The sequence below is a fragment of the Diprion similis genome, chromosome 2, assembly GCF_021155765.1.
Source record: "Diprion similis isolate iyDipSimi1 chromosome 2, iyDipSimi1.1, whole genome shotgun sequence".
Classification (NCBI taxonomy): domain Eukaryota; kingdom Metazoa; phylum Arthropoda; class Insecta; order Hymenoptera; family Diprionidae; genus Diprion; species Diprion similis.
Window position 1 is genome coordinate 8,719,550 of NC_060106.1, and position 17,613 is coordinate 8,737,162.

The 17,613-nt window shown below is 41.2% G+C and overlaps 2 protein-coding genes across 4 annotated transcripts in view; one reads left to right on the forward strand and one right to left on the reverse strand.

The window, feature by feature from the left end:
* LOC124411484 overlaps positions 1 to 16,874 on the reverse strand; it is a 61,312-nt gene extending 44,438 nt beyond the window's left edge. The window contains exon 1 of one of the 3 annotated variants that reach the window (XM_046890626.1): positions 16,578 to 16,874. The gene's annotated coding sequence lies outside the window, so the exon portion shown is untranslated. Of the gene's footprint in view, positions 1 to 16,315 lie in introns of all 3 variants that reach the window. The other 2 variants (XM_046890616.1, XM_046890635.1) reach the window with 2 other exon arrangements.
* Positions 13,019 to 14,816, forward strand: LOC124416242. The gene is made up of 3 exons (XM_046897171.1): positions 13,019 to 13,079; positions 13,259 to 13,409; positions 14,642 to 14,816. The coding sequence occupies exons 1-3, from the start codon at positions 13,019 to 13,021 to the stop codon at positions 14,814 to 14,816; spliced, it is 387 nt and encodes a 128-aa protein (XP_046753127.1).
* Positions 16,875 to 17,613: the final 739 nt, after the last annotated feature.

Sequence of the window (17,613 nt, forward strand, 5' to 3'; positions counted from 1 at the left end):
TTTCAATTATTAACGACAAAATCGACCACGGGAACAAAGGTTAAAACTTCCTAAACTGATTTCAATCAATGATACCTATGAAGAAATCAACAGAACGATGGTTAGGTTTCAAGTTGAGAATTAGTTATTTTTCTAATTAAAATGAACGTTAATTACTCAAAAACGAAACTGACGAGATGCAGTATTCTTGACACTAGAAATTTTCACATTGAACTTGAAATGAGTTGAAATAGTTTAATTCTAACATATATTTTCTTTCAAGTATTTTCTGGTCTGGTATGATCGGTGAAGTTGTATTCCTGAGATTTTGAGATCGCAGCAGTTGAAATCAGACCAATATATCAACTTTAAACTTTGAGACGATCGAATAAATTTCTGAAAAAATAAATCATAATTTCTTATTTTTCATCGTGAATTGCTGCTGACAAAAAAGCTAAACTGTAAATCAGAAAGCCTCGAAAACTCCAGTCTTTTGAACACTAGCTACAGGGTGACTATAAATCCTATCGTTTCGACATTCGATACGAAATAAGCTGATATTAATCCCAACGAAGATCACTTTCGGGAAGAGCTTCTTCAAAGATATTATCCTCGGCAGTTAGTTATGCCTGACAATTTCTTCTCTCGTACTCATCACGAAACTCATTAAAAGAAATCATATCATCGGTAACACAGAGAGAAAGAGAGAGAGAGAGAGAGAGCCCGGGGGGGTTTCGCATCATTTACAGATGTATGTACACAGAGTTCGGTGTTCTATTAGCCCAGAATCCTTCTGTGTTGGCCAGCTGCTCCAGAATCCCAATCCTTTGTCAAGATAACCGATGGACACGTAGGTCGGTCGATGTTATTACGAATTAATGCCGAGCCAAGTGTGCGCAATTACACGAGTGTGTGAACATACTTCATACACAGCAGCGTCCGGAGTGCCGGAGATACAATCACGGACCAGGACGACTCTCTTCCTCACTTCGTTTCACTCTCACGCATATGAGTTTCGTTGGCGTTCCACAGCCTGATATCTCTCTACCTTAGACCCACTTAACCATTCGTTTGGCCGGTCCTTCTCCCCTCGATTAGCCTCTGAGATCACTCTCGTGTGTAAAGGGGTCGCATGAAATGGTGAGCAGAAAATGTCGTGATTTAAGCGACCGCAGTCACTGAGCAAATAAATATCCCCGGTGGCTTCTGCGTTTAAAAATCCTCCAAACCGATCGGACATTGGTGACGTGGTCGCCGGTGAGAAGAAATTCTTTATTCACTGTCGGGTCTTTCACCCGGTAAATTCAATCGGATTCAATTTATTTCGAGTGGGGAATTGATTCGCTCACTGACAATTAATAGAAAGGTTGTGAATTCTTCGTTAGAATGGATGGAACCTGACGTACCGTTGCGTCTTGGCTTTTGCTGATGGACATTGTCCACTCTAAACCCGCCTTCCTTGTGTTCCCGAGAGAAAGAGAGAAGGAATTATAATTCGAATTTAAAATTTAAATAAAGATAGAGAGAGAAAGAGAGAGATTGAGCTGTGATCGTTAAAAATTCTAACGCTTCTAAATTTCGACCGGATATGAACGATTCGCGGTCAATAGTCTAAATAACACAACTTAGTACACGCGTCAATTAGGGTACTCATGTGGCTGCAGGAGCAGATGAGTGTGCGCTATACGCACTAGTGAGTATTAGTGCACATGTGATTGAACAACAACGGAATAGAAAGTAAACACAAATTTAACATCGTTGATTGCTGCCTCGTGCAAACGTGCCGGTGTATAACATTGCGGCTTATTCTTTTTTATTTTCACTCACAGTACGTTGTGGTTTTGTGTGCCACCCGCTGTTTGTTTCAAACTGATAATCTCTTGATGGTCTCTGGTAGACAAGAAGCACTGAGAGATTATGTTTGTTGAAATTTAAAACAAGAAACAAATTGAAAAAAAAAAAAAAAAAGTAGATACGCGAGCTGATAGGAAAAAATGAAAAATAATCGTAGAAAGCGTGCAAGACACGCAGTGTTAATATTCGTACTTCTATTATGGCTGTCTTATTAATTACCTACAAATTTCTTGATATTTTCTTCTCCTGTTTTGAAAACGCTTCTCCATTCACACGGTCTTCGTATCGTTGAAACGTTTTATAAGTTGATGATTGCGAAAAACTAGTAAAATGGTATAATCACGTCGTCCCTATTCCACCAAGAATAAAAGAAACTTCAAGCAACTAGGTGACCATGTGATCAATTATAGTTGAGAGACAAAAAACTAACCCGTGAAAAATTCCGTTTTAAACGACCCATACGTGCTTGCTGTTTATCCACGTATCACTTTTTTAGGGCTACTGTAGCAGGTATGCGTTCATGGATTTGTGATATATTCAATAGGTGGATTGATTCGTATGGATTCGATACGTTGATGGTGAATCGAGATATTCAAATCATCTGCAAATCTGTTACATTCTCGAATTTTCGATAAACCTTTTCTGACTCATGAATTCGATATTCGCAATTCTGAAATCAAATTCGTAATCGATTGAAGTGACAAATTCTATAACAGATATCATGTCGGCAACTATTCACTAACTTTCCCCCTTTTATAAACAGTCTGAGAAAATTTTGACACCATATTTTACCCTCGGAAAAGAGTTAAAGTTGAAAGAACTTGTTAATGAACTTGAAAGTATTATACGCTGGAGGAAACTCCAAGTCCATTCGAAAACCACGTAGTAACAATAACGTAACAAAAAACTTTTTCACTAAAATATTGATTTCAAGCGTTCATCGTCAGTTTCACTCATAATAATTTATAAGAAAAAATCTATGCTTTTTTTCAGCATTATATAACGGCGATTAAAAGTGATCGATACACTTGCTCTGAGTTCAATCAACGTACTGTTTAATAGTTTTACCGCACACACACTCAGTTTGATCGTAAGTAAAATATTCAATCTATAATCGTTAAAATTGAATTAAGCTTTTTATGAAACCGAAGGTACAGCGACCATTTTATTCCTCCGAAGTGTAATTTATCGTTGAACGAGAGCGCCCCCTTCGTTTTTCCCCGCATTTCTTGGACTCTAGGTATAAATCTGCAGCCTGCAACCAACATTGAACCTGCACCGGAGAAGATCTGTAGCATCCGGCGAGCGGTTGTTCCGTCGATTATTCACGGCTGGCTCTTTGTGTGAATAGTAAATAAGCCGGATACAGGCGGGGGTCGTCTGCGCCCATTTGAACCGGGGAAAGTGTAATCAACCGTCTTCTGTCACCTGCAGGCTTCACTCTCCGCGGGTTGTCATATCCCGGAGAGAGAACCGCCTTTTTGTCTAATTGTCTCCGATCCATCACGTCCCGCGACCCCGAGAAGCTTTCGGCTGCACGCGAAATCGGCCCGCACGCTTTGCATTCAAATTTAAAAAGAGAATCGAATCGCCACGCACGAACACCGTCGGTCTTGTCGGCACTTTTTACAGAGAAATAAGAAAATCTCACTAATATATGGGACGATCCACCAACTTTCATTCGGTATGTATATAGCTGTAGAAGGCTGAGTTGTAAAAATTCTACAATTGTTTTACTTACCACTTACTCACTTACTTATTTAAGAGATTTGAGAGAAGCACTTTTTTCAAATTTGTATCACCATTTCGAATTGAACCTTCATCTTCGAATTTTCGGCACTAATAACTGTCGTCAGAAAAAAATTATCCATCGCGTTTTTTGCTGCAAAACGTTGTTTTTAAACTTGCTACAGATCTACATGTTGAAGTAGATTGGTTACAAAGTTGGTGGATCACTCCATGTATGTACTAAAAGGCTCGAGACACGAAACGCACTTTTCCTCGACTCTCTTTCCGACTTTCATCATATTTCACGGGCCAGTGATTGGATATTTTCGAACAGCGATTCACATTCACATTCATCGTAAATCAGGAGACTTCTGTGCGTCAATTTTTCAGTCGCATAATATATTGGAATCGGGTTGTGCAAAAAAGCCCAGTAAGAAAACTTTCTCGCTTCTTCCGGTGTTTCGCGGTTCGTAAAAGGAATAATTACAGGCCAAGCGGATATTGGGACGGCATTGTCTAAGACGAAAGGCCGAGGCCACGGTATTTAATTGTAATTTAATTAGGCTTTGTTACCCGCTGTGTCGGCCCAAGAGGCGTGCAGCTTTTGAACGTATACTACATCTGGAATGTGGACCAATCCGTGCGGATATTCAACGGAACGAAATCAAGAGGAAGACGGAATTAAGCACAAGGGGAAGATGGAGAGGCGAGGAAGACAGAGTCTGAGGAAAGGTTACCGCGATGCATCCGTGTAGGAAGATGCATCAATTGCTGCACGCATTGTTTCCGTTTCTGCAGGTAAGTCGCTTTCTAACTGTCGAGATACACGCGAGTGACAGAGCGAACCGCGCACGCACGACTCGCCTAAATGCAGGAAGGAAAGTTGCGATGCAGTTGAAAATTCTCAATTCAAATAGCCTTCGGAAGGTCAAGCTGTGCCACCTCGGACAATGAAGCCAATTTAATGGCTCGATCGTCGGATACACTGTACCTAATTGCGACCTTATTGACAGCGGCTTAACCCTCAGTGCAAACTGCCGCATTCCAATGTTACAACTGTTGCTAATCATCCGCCTGCTTCCTGTATTCGAGAGATGAGAAGAAACAAGAATTTTTACGCTGCATAGTGTGTTGAGAAAATTTATGACAAAAGTTATACTGAATTACCACCGTTTTATTTGAAGTCTCTTTTACAAGAAAAAAAAGAAGAAACTGCAATTATTGCGGTACTACAATTAAACAGGAATTCATTAGAATTTTTCTTGAAATGATTACTAGAATTGGATTACTTGAATTCGGTTTTGTATTTGTTCCTTTAATTTTCACTCAATTTTACGCAGAAATAGGGATGGATCAGGCTAATATGTTTCGTGTCATTAGGCGGATAATTATTTCAGTTACACATCAATGGTGCCTGCGTTAATTGCATGGCTTCACTTCTAACGTGGTTAATATCTTCAAATGATTGGCATTAAAAATTTCTGTGTACGATTTTCTTTTTTTCTTAACTTACATACTACTGTTGCAAAAAAAAATTTTAATTCCCACATCAACTCAGATGTGATCAGATATTGAATCCGATCAGTGCAATAGTTCTTGAGCTATACGAATACCAGAACTAAAACCAAATTGAAAATTTCACTTTGTAAATGTTTTATATGATCGAATTATCGCATTTGAACTGAAAGTTCTTAGGCTAGCCCATCAAGGTCAGTCAAGTTGATCACTTATTCTTTTTAAGATCATTATTTGAAATTAGTAGCCACGGATACGTGAAGCCCAGAGACCTGGTCCAATTCCTCCGATAATTCTGACGACAGAGCGCATCGACTGCCGACACAGAAGAACTTGTATGGCGATTCGCGTTCGCGTTATTAAGTTTCACTTTTATTTGGTGAATATGGTAGATGCGCGAGCGAAATTTATTCGTCGCGGTCGATAACCGTGAAGTTATAATATCCGTACATGAGGGTACAGCCGTAGCGCTGCAAACGAAGATCGTACTAAATTGGCTGAAGAATTTTCCAAAATGGCTACCGAGGGATACAAAAGCACGCGTGTGGCACGTACGTATAAGCCAGGTATAAACGCATATATCTACCTATAACTGCACGGTGTACCTGCGATTTGTAGATCATAATTTAATATGGATTATATAGTTGGGAGGTAGAAAAGGATCACCGCTCGGCTTGTAATTTCACAGATGTTATCGCAGCGTGCAAGTACCAGAGAGCATCGGCATTGGACCTCTCCAGTACACATGCCATGCAATTATTTCGTTGAAATAATTATCCCACGTACCACTCTTTACGTACAAATCCAATTTATTCTCGCTCGTGTGTACCTACACACCGTTAAACTTTCTGCAAGACTGCGACTAATTAGATTAGGAAGTTCTGTATCCGGCCTTCGGTTTCCGCGACCCGTTCAACGTGTGCAAATTTCACCCGCTATTAATGGCCTGAAAACAACTATGTACAGCAAGGTCGAATAGTTTGCATTCTCGACAAAAATATTCATCAAATCATACCTGCGGCACGGGAAAACTGGTATACTGCAAGTGACTCTGGTTGTATACGTCTCGAGGTGATATTCAAGCACTCAGTCACCGTGTCGCGGAAATTCTCACTGTGGATAATGCAAATTGCTTCCATGAACTACGGGAATATCAACTTCACCGCCAGGAATTTAACGCGATTGGCTTGTCGGGTGCAAAACATCGCTGTCCCCGTTAAAGAGAACTGAAAGGAGGCTATCATTGCTCATCGGCAGGTGAAAAACGATAACCAAGACGCGCACATCTTCACGCCTAAAGCAACATCATCCGTGACAGGAAAGAGACCTTTTCACACGCGAAACTAATTTAACAAAAAAACATTATATAGGTCTACAAGCAGCCTCGGAGGGATAACGTCGTCAGAAATTTACTCGTGGGTTTTAATTCTAAGGCAAAACAACGTTTGGCGTCTTCTTGTTACCGCTCAACTATGCTGGACTTTGATCCTTCTGACGAGCAAGATTTCTCTGTATGCTAAAGTTGAGTGTTTTTCACTATATGGTATCCAAAACGAAATCTGATGGTGAAAAAATTGGTACTTTTTTGGTTCTTGGTTACTTGAAATTGTGAAAGTCTCAGTTCTGGAGTGCACAAAAAAAGTTCCTGGGAAGTGCCTTCAAGTTCACTACCCATTTCCATGTGTCGGAGATGAAGATTAGGTACACTAAAACCATGAAAACATGTTACTTAAGTCAGTTTACAACGTCACATTTAAAGCTTGGATTAAATACGAGCGTGGATTGTTCGGACTTTCTTATATGAAACCGAAATATCGAGTCTTCAAAAAATCCCAAGACCGATTAGTGGGGGTCGAAAGAAGAACGATCTGCCTTATTCCAAAAGAAAAAGGAATAGAACAACCACAGTACATCCCGTGAAGAAGAAACTAGTACAAAATGCTAAATTAAGGATCTAACAAACTATTTTGCGATGTCAAAAAAAATTTGATTTTAAATAATAGGATTCAGGATTCAAAGCCGAAATGATCTCGAATTGACACCGTTTAACACCGTCACAAAGAAGCGACCATGGGGAGCAGGAATACCTAAGTGGTGAATGAAACGGTCGGAGATCTCGAGTGGAGGATGGCGGCGTTTCGTCGTTGGTTGAGAACCTTCAGGATTCAGGTTCTACCTGGCCACCGGCGTCTCGGGACCAGAATCCTTCGGTGAGTTCCTCTCGGCGAGTTCCTCGCGAGTGAGACGGTGTCAAGACTCTTGGGTGGCATGCATGTGGTGTGGTCACGCCCTGCGCCAACCCTAACCCAACCTAACTTTACCTAACCCCAGTGAAACCTCATCTGCACCGCTGATCGTGGAAGCCAAGAAGTTCTCCCATGCATGCATGCATCGGGTGCAACACGGAAAGAAAGACCAAACCGCAGCTAGACCAGTTTCTATATCTTTTTCAACTTGTTGCTCAGAAGGAGAAGCCTTCGGTTTTAGCCTTCGGGAGTCACCATCGACGATTGGCTTCAACCATTACCCTAGACATCGTCAATTTGTTCATTCTTAGCACGGAAAGACCATCGTACTCGATCCCATTTAATCACGCACTGCTTTTTATAGAATGCGTAAGTTCTCCATTCGTGAGGTCGGATAATCCGTACTAGTAAGGTATCTAACAATAAGTTGAAGAATTTGATATTTGAACTGTTATTGAAACACTTTGATAAGATAGCTACTCTAGTTTTGCAAAATATTCATTGCGGTCGCAAATAATTACTGTCAAATGTTTAGACTGCGTTTTTCATTACAATTGACAAACGTGCTTGTGATGCTTGTGACAAGCCTTGTAAACTTTGAAAGAAAACAATACTTTAGATTTTCGGTGATGAGAAAAAAATACTAATATTGTACCGAGATGTGTACCAATAATCACTTGCACACTTATACTGTTTACTGTGAACTATTCCAAGTCAGTCATCCATCTCGTTTTAAATGTACCCCCAATGATAAAGTTTTACCATTTGATAATGCGTTCCTTTGAAAAACCATAAGTGAATATTTCTACGACAACATTGATAAAACATTCTTGGGCCTTTCAAAGTACATGCGTGGCAATTAGATAGTTCAATCCGATTTCACTAGACGATTCTTTATAGAAATGGATGAGAAGAAATCACGTGTACGATGAATGCTCGATGTATCCGCAGAGTGCTCGATAGTGTTATTGAAAAAGCTTCTCACACTCCGTAAACGCTTTTAAATTTTATCTGTCAAACATTTTTCAACGTCCCTTTAACTAGCTTTTGACCCAGATACATGGTCCAGCCGAAAGATTGTCAACGATACACGGCGACCCGGGGTCAGCGATGTCGTTTCAAGATTCCAGATTTTCTGAAAAAACGTTCCGAAGTGAAACGCTGCCGTCGATTGCGAGAGGCTTGGATTCACCTGCCACAACTCGTGGGAAGAGTTCGATGACCCGAGGGGCGAGACTAATATGCCGGCATCGTAATAGCGTGTGATTTTGAGTCATTCAGAACAACGACCGAGTGACAACGAAGCTGCGATCTTCCATCACAGCGCGGTGTCTCTGAACCTTGTACGTACAATGTACATGAAATTATTCCTCCATCCTGCACGGATCTCACGAGTTGCTTTCTGCGCTAACTTGCGTGCAACACATGCGCCTCTATACGGTCCTCCCAACGTCTCAATCTCCCGGCAATGTCCTGCACGGCGAAGAGAATTCGGTCCTCGTCGACCACGCGAGCATCCAGTATATCGAGAAATCGGCACCGCTCGAGATCACGAAGAGCGAAATCCCACGCGTGGTATTTTCGACTGCTGAAAAGGGTCTGCGAGGATATCGACGAGGTGGGCGTCGCGTTTGGCCCCCGGACCAGAACCCTGGGATGTGTCATCATGTCGACGCCAGTGTTCCACAAGGACTCGAACAGGTCCTGATGCTGGACTGCGTGGGCTTCCTTCGGTCGAGACACCAGGAATGCGATAAGGTTTTACTTCTTATTTTCTTACGAGGATCGAACCTCGAATGGTTCTGATATAGTCGAACGATTCTGATCGTGAGTTGAGTGAGCATCTGTTTTTCACAAATTTTCATAAACTATTTTTACACCGATCAATCGGAAGTCTGATAAAAGAATCTGAATTTTGACCGGCAAACTTATTTTTCGGATAATAATAACGATTTTCAAAGACAGCTGTTTCTTTCGTCACCTGCGTCGGTTGGCAATCCTGAACACTGCGCAATGAGCGTGGATAAGTGACTTTGCAATGAAATCTACCGCGAGCTTGTTAACTCGAGTTCAAACTCCGCGATAGATTTCATTGAACTTGTTTTTTCGGTACTTCAAGGTCCAAGGCATTGGCGAGAAGTAGAAGTGCAAATGTGGGAACCAATTTTATCCACTTAAAGGGCAGGCGATAACTCGGTTCGAATAATAATTATGTGTCCATTCTCGACTGGCTGAAGTGAATTACTAGCAAACTGATTGCCACTTAGTCGAAGTTGAAATTTCGTGCTAACTAAATTGCCGGCATCCTGGAACTGTAGTGGATCACGTGTTGCGAATTTATGTACTCATACTCGTGTGTTTTGTTCATAGACAAGTGACTAATTTGGATACGAAAATTTGAAAACAATATGCGTACATAATTGTCGAGGGAATGGAAATTAATCGCAACAACGATCAAAACTTGGGACACAATCAACGTGTCGTGATGTACTGCTCGTTTTAGTTTGATATTTAGATCTTACGATGTTATTATAAGTATGTCCGTGGAAGACGGGTAGAATAATATGTTAATAAAAAAGAATATGAATAGATAGATAATCATGGAACAAGTATGGTAAAATTATACACCGTGTCCTAATACCACAAAACAAATCATTTCAATTGTTTAGAAAGAGGTCCGACCGTTTCACCAAAATGCTCAGAAAATTTGAAGTATATATGTAAGATGTCTTCATACCCACGGAACAATGGGCGTATCGTGAAATAATAGAAACAGACGCATTGTATTAACCCCATCGTGAATAACGTCCGTGAGAAAATGCTGCGTAGATGATGAATGTATTGGGATTACCGGAGATCGGTGTACCACGTGTACCCTCGGGAGGTATGGAGCACTTTGCCAGGTCCGTTACGAGGCTTCAAGGATATCCCGTGTCGTGTGCAATATTATAGCCGCAAAGACCAGTGTGAATTACTACGGGCAGGTAGAGACACCAAGGATTACCGCGGATCACCGTTTGGTCGGTAAAGTGCTCGACAAAAAGTCCCGACGATCTCGCAAGTGCATTGCACCACATCTCTGCGTTGATTTAGTTTCGCAGGATTTTGTAACCGCAAGGATAAGAGGAACGATGGTGTCTCAACTTCGTTCCACTTATTTTTCAACTTCACTTAGTCCACTTCGCCGTTTCCCATTCAACGATTCGTTGATTTTTCGTAGTATTTTATCACTTGTAGAATCAAACATATTTGACTGCGTTATATACTAAATGCAGCGGTATATTAGCTGCACTGCCGGGATATAGTTAGGCGGTGTAACGGTGACCATGTGTGTAAGACTGGTTATGGTTAATCCTCTCTGGCAGACAATATTGAAGATCATTTCAAACCACATGTCCAAGGATGAACAGCCATGAACGCGGCAGTGGCAGCCAGCCTAGCCAATTAGTTAATCTTTGTTCATCCATCGATGCAGCTCGTTCGAAGCTGCTGCGGCAGAAGCAGCAGTAGCAGCAGTAGCAGCAGCAACATCAGAAGCAGTCCTACGATGAGCAATAAATTCTCATTCCCCGGTAATTAATGGTATTCAGAAACTAGCGGCGTGGGTTCAGTTTGCGTCAACGCAGTTGTATACATACACATATACGTAGTTTGTTAATTACATATCTAATTGAATTTCCCAATTATTCAATTATCGTAATTAACGAACTCGAACCGATCCAAGAGGACAAATGAAACGACATTGTAACACAAAACGTGGAAACCTATTAGATCGTCTCTGTTATAGTCTCTCTTGAGTTTTCGAAAAGAAAAGCAGGAGAATCGCGCTTGCACAACTCGTATCGCAAAATCGCTAACGCCGTCACATTTTTCATGACCTTCGAAATTTAGTTACATAACATTTTGGGTGCATCCTGCTGTTCTGTAAAAGCTGCGGTACGTTACGCCACGACCAATTTTTAGTTCACACTCGCCTTTGATTATCGTCGACATGCCATTATCATATTCATGATTCTGCCCTGTGGGCAAGAATCTCCAGCTGATACAGCGTTTATCTTAAATATGGCTGGTCGAAACCCTCGGTGATCTTATAACTTATGCTGCTCAGAGTTCGAGTCGCTTTATCGCTTAGTCGCCGTCTAAATATATGTACAGTTCAGGCCTGTAGAGCTTGGGCCGTACTGGGGTTATTTTTACGCCGGAAGTCGAAGGATAAAAAGATGTTTAGGTTATCTGTCTGTTTAGCCAGGCTCAGGCTTAATTACAAAATTATACAACTAATCCTTATACCATATGCAGCGGCTCTTTGCCCATTGATTACACAAGATGTGATTATTATACTTTTTGGACACCCTGGGTCTGACATAATGCATCGTTGTCCAATTACCAGAATTAACACATCGGTGTTGAACGGAAAAATTGAAAGAATGGGTGAAAATGTTGTGAATCGAATAATTTACGACATCTCACACCTTCCACGTGAAAGTGATATAAATCCATATGTATCAGAAAAAATCTAAACTTGATTGAAAAAATATAAACACACACTTGACTCAATGAATTAACACTTTAACCTGAAGAAATTGATGAGAGTAAACAAAAATCAGAAGAAGGAAAACGAAAAGTACGCAAAGATGTGGAAGCGAGCTCGAGATCGATCCTGAGAAACCTGTTTTCAAACCGAATATCGGTAGGTACGTCAAAGCTATCATTAAGGACCGGAGCCCAAAAACTGCCTGATGCATAAATGGACCGCAGCTGCCTTTGTCGGTGAACGTGTGTAAAAAATGCTACAGTATACTTTTACTTTTGAACAAGCAATTTTTCGACACACAATATCATTTTGCTTCCATGCATTATTCTGTGCAGTACCCACTTACGGTTTGAGCTAGTGAGAATTTATACACGTATCTTAGACTTGTGATGAAATAATTATACAGCCAATCATACCGATAACTTATACAAATGATGGATAAACTCGATATCGATGAAAAGAAAACCTGTTCCGAATTCTAATCAGGGTATAAATAATCATTCTTATTTCTTTTTCAATAGTTTAAATAAGAAAACTTCCGTTATAGCCGGCGGTATACACACATGATCATATAAATGTCGATCTGCACACATGTGTTTCGTAAATTTATTCACCCCCTCCAAAATGAAATGTCTTTTCTGTTACGGAATACCTATTAATTCGAGATTCCTGGCATACGAGACCAACCTGAGTGTAATAATTATTGGCCAATAGTACCTGCGGCTAAGCGGAAAAATATAACTCTCAATGAAGAACATTCATCCAGTGCATTCAAAGTATGAAAGATTCCCCATCGTTTGGAGGGCAAAGAAAATGAGTCAACGTTAAAAAATGTATTTCTCACTGTAATTTATTGAGGCTTTGAACTCTATTCCTTTTTAGAACGCGGTAGATATATCTCCAAACACAGGCGCCTAAGATCTTAATCTCGACGTCGCGTCGGCCCCTTAACTATTTCTGAGGTACCTGTAATAAGGAATTCTGGACATACATGTATATAAAATGTATAAATATAGGATCAGAAAAGATTTTTCAGATTTGTGGATATTTTCACGAGCTTCATTTACTTGGAAGATCCTAGGTCAGCAACAATTTACACAATATTCATCATACAGTATCTCAACAATAAATTTATTTAAAAATTTGTTTGAGGTTTGGAAATATGATTTTGGATACGTCGGCTGGGAGCATCTTCAACCGTTGGAAAATTTTACAGTCAAATTGTACGTAAACAGGTGAAGAAAACAAACTTCGGTAATATTCGTTCTCGATTCCTCCTTCGTCTTTTAGACAATTGAAAATGGTTCCGACCTCGAAGAGTCAAGACCACCATGTTTCCGGCTAGCTAATCTAAACTGGTTAGGCCGTCACTGAGGTCGAGTAGATCGCTCACGACGATTAGTTTTGGCATCAAACCGAGTATTATCCGCGCACAGAAAGAAGTACACAAAAAGAGCAGCTAAGTCCGGAAGAAATACAGGTAGATACCAGAAGCGTGAAATTAGACTAAGAACACGACGTCAACAAGGTTGGCGGTCAGGGATCGGCAACGTGTAGCATCAAAAGTTGTGATTTCAAATTTTCTTATTGCCCGACACTCTTTGCGCTCATCTCCATTCAACCCAATTTAGAATTCAGGACGTGATCGATTCCGGAGAAACTGCGAGGGTGCTGCAGACGTAGTGTCGCCTCGTGTTCACGTGGAACACATGGACCAAATGGTTAACCGGTCAGTGTGAGTGACGTGGCCTATCTGCCATTTTAATTGAAACTTTCAAATACTCGAAATAATGGTAGCTCGTTGCAGCCGATCAACTTCCGATCGGATTGAAACTGGGTGAGTGCATCGATATTGCCGTCTGCTTGTTACGCACCGGCTCAAATTGACCACGTATATGGATCACACCACGTTTACTGTGAGCTTTTTCATGACTGACTACACAATTATTTATAATTATTTAGAAAATCCCGTATATATAGGTAGATAACTACGTACGTAGACGATCGCTGCGACACTTGGTCTCGTTTCCATCAGGTTTCTTCAGCGGTTCAGGTCTGCCTTGACCGTATAGAGGCAATAACGCGTTATATCGAGGTACCGCTGCGGGTTACGTAGGACGCGTCTGCAATTGCTGGCTTGTCACATCGTGAGACGATTGCTTGACGTTTTATAAACTCGCGATACAGAACTATATGTACATAAATACTTGCGCCGATAGGTGGGAGAAATCGGATGTAGATATGTGATTTGGGAAGCGGTGATCATTTTTAACGGTTTTCTGAGTATACAACGTATGCTGTACGCGCCCATATGGACACCAAATCAATTGCCAAGGTAACCAGCTGATTGATTCCACCTTAACTTTCTGGCACGCCTCGGTTTCGCCTATTCATGATTATTACCTCCCCGCCTACGCAATTACTCGTGACACTAGATTTGGAAAATATGTAGTTTGTTTACTTTAGGTTATAGACATGGATTAGTCGCTGGGTCTAGTGCCGTTCAGATTTAGCTGCTTCACTGAATATTCAATGAAACATGTTTGCTTCTATCCATCAGAATGAAATTTCGTTTCTTTGGACCTTCACAGACTGCAACGACGTCTTCCGCAGTTACTAGACTGAAGTCTTACTTTTTCTTAGCTTTGCAACGGTTAGATCACTTTCTTGAAACCCAGCCAACTTCCCCATGTTTTTATAAACCCAGGAGATATCTGGATCGATGAGTTCCCTCCCCTCGAGCAGCACCGTGAAAGTCCAGGACAAAGTTGTTATATTTTTCCAGCTTCACGGCGCCGGTGGATCCGTGGCTAATGAATCAAATGAAATTACGAGCTAATTGCGAGGCGCACAGTAGGACTAGACCGAGCCATTGCTCCCCTACTATAGACGATCATCTCGAGATAGGATGTCCAGCGTCTCACGGACCGCAGCTTCAGGGATTGCCTATCTTGATGTAGGACAAATTAGTCGACTGAACTGAGCACTAACTATCACATATACCCGCAATTATCCCATATTTATTCACACTGGACTATATGGACGTACTTTAGGACCAGCTGTAAGCGTTTCGTAAATATCACTAAACGAATTACTCATCCTTTTGCGATGTTTATGAGATGCGGATCTCTATCTGGTCGGACAAGATTTTAAAACCAACCCTATCGATCTTAGTACTGCGTACTGCCTGCATTTTCTTTTTCGGTTATGCGCATGCGATTCAACGCATAGATATTTCTACATGGCTATTACCGTATCCGAATTCCTGGTCAATTAAATCACTTGAAATTCGTCCTATCAACGGTGTAAGAGGTAGCGGTAAATTACCTGATAGCAAAAAAAAAATAATATCGTTTGATAGGTCGCATGAATACTCAACAAATTTGGTTAAAATAATTTTATTCTTAATGACTTGAAAAATTACTTTGTCGTTGCAACGAAACGTTCCAACAGTTCAGTATTTAAAAAAAATCATTTTTTCCATTGAAAGACATCGATGGTTTATTTTTAAATAACCTCGACTATAATCGTGAATCGCAGAGTCATTTCTCTCTAATAACATGTATATCTATATTTTCGAAATAGTGTCGATTATCGCAGTCCCATTAGTGCTCGCAGAGCAGTCTAAAAAGCCAGGAACAGCTCGGAGCAGCACTAGACTCCACGCATCTTACTATTGGAAGTCACAGCTGATGACGTAGAGTACATTCTGGATTCACGGCCGACGTCTCCGGTTTTTGCGTGGCCCTTTCATCGGCTTCTTTTATCCAGGTATTCTCAGGTGCCGTCGTCTACATTCAGGCGACATCACGATAGTAATTTATTTTCAATTTTCAATTGATAATCATTTGAGTTGAAAAGAAATTACGGCGGATCTTTCACTGCGAAGCCCATTTAACATCCTCAAGCGAGAATAAAATCGCGCTATGCGAATTCGTGTCGATTGCGATAAGAAGTGCAGTTAATGACTGAGTTATAACAACGCCGTTACCTCAATAATTTTATTGCTCTAGTGACTAGTGCAGCAAAGTTATGTCCTTGCCGCACGATGAATTGAGATTAATCGTTTTATTCCTTTGCCTGTCAGAAGCTATAGGTATATAAAACAGTTCGACGAAGCGGTTAGATCCGAACGGTTGTATCATTGCACAATTACACCTCAAACTGTTAATTGAAAGGATCGACTCCGGCTTACGTAACATTTTACGACACTTGAATTTGCTGAATGAGAAAGGGAAAATCAGCTCTACGATCACCCAACTTCGCTTACTATATTCAGTATTCACCCACGAGTGGCTTACAAAAAAAATACTATTCTAGGAGGAACAAGACACACTCAATTTGCGTTTCTTGAATACGAATAAAAATTTCACATTATTTTTGGTAATAGAAAATAGAGTTTTATAGTCCCCGAAAAACGTAGCGTCGACTAATTGTATTCGATTCGTTAAAGACTCACCAGTCAAAGTGTTTAATATCCAAGCTGGTAAAGCGACATGTCGCTGCACTCTTCGACAGTGATAAACTCTTCTTACAATAAACGGTCATATAAATTTGCCAAAGTTTCGTACTTCTACTTGTACGTATGTATGTATATTAATGTATTGAATCTAAAACTTTATCACTGTATAAGCACACGTGAAATTCACTTGTAACTGGGAATGCGAAAATGCACACCGAAAATTTCCGTCCGATTGGTATTTTCCCAAAAGTAAGTGTACCTCAAGCCACCCGGAATTCCGACTCGGTCTCGATTGAAATCCAGGAATAAAACTGGATCCTGGGAAAATCGAAGAAACGACACCAGCCAGCGATGGACAGAATAATCCACGACTCGTTCCTGAATGTGGTTTTTCCGCGAGGAGACAGCGCGACAGGTGCAGGCGGTCCGATTGTCGGCGTCATACTAAACGCATGGAAGGCCGGAGGAACTGCGAACGGCGGCGACAGAGCGGCATTCGAGAGTCGGAGGACTTCGGCTTCGGCGACGGGAACAGCCGCTCAGCGGAGGGAGCCAACAAACTGGCGGCATTGGCTGCCCGCCGGCCCCAACTCGAGTCTCGACTGTCTCAGAGGACGCCCGGATCCCGACGACTCTCCCTCCTGCGATCGTGTCCGCGGTCCACCAGACGTACGCTGGATGCTGGATGCTGGCCATGCCGTGCACTTCATGGCTTCTCCCGAAGGACTCCGCGTTCCAATCGCCTGAATCTCCTAACTACTAACTGCAATTAGGAAGGTACCTGAGATGTACCTTACCGATTTTATTTTTCTTGTTGACTTGTTGTTGTACGTCGTATAATTCTGGACACGTATGTTTTTTCAGATGCCAATTCGGTCCGTTAAAGGGGCAAAATCACCCCACAGTACATCCAGAACATAATGAATGTGATTTTCGAGTGGGAAATATTGTACTGCTCATACCGTTGTCTGTCATGATGGTGAAAAATCTGTGATTGGTTTCACGAACAAATATTCACATCATCCAAGCCTTAGGGGTAGTTTTGACACCTTGGAATTAACGAACTAACGTGTTTAACGTTTTATGATGCACTTTTGCTGAATCCTTAGGGATAGTTGACGGATGATCATCGGTTTTCAAAAAAATCGAATCTTAAGCTCTGAAGACGAGGCAAATTGCAGTAGTACTCTCTCGTTATAAATCCGCTTCTCTACTTGGAGTTAAAAACCCAGCGAAAGATGCGAAGAAGAAATCCCATCTTCAAGAGCCCCGAGACCAGTCTAATAACGCGAGAG

Coding starts and splice junctions, on each gene's coding strand:
- LOC124416242 (XM_046897171.1), top strand. CDS start 13,019: ATGATTTTGGATACGTCGGCTGGGAGCATCTTCAACCGTTGGAAAATT. Junction 13,080..13,258: donor GAAAATTTTACAGTCAAATT/GTACGTAAACAG, acceptor CACGACGATTAG/TTTTGGCATCAAACCGAGTA. Junction 13,410..14,641: donor CGGTCAGGGATCGGCAACGT/GTAGCATCAAAA, acceptor ATATTTTTCCAG/CTTCACGGCGCCGGTGGATC.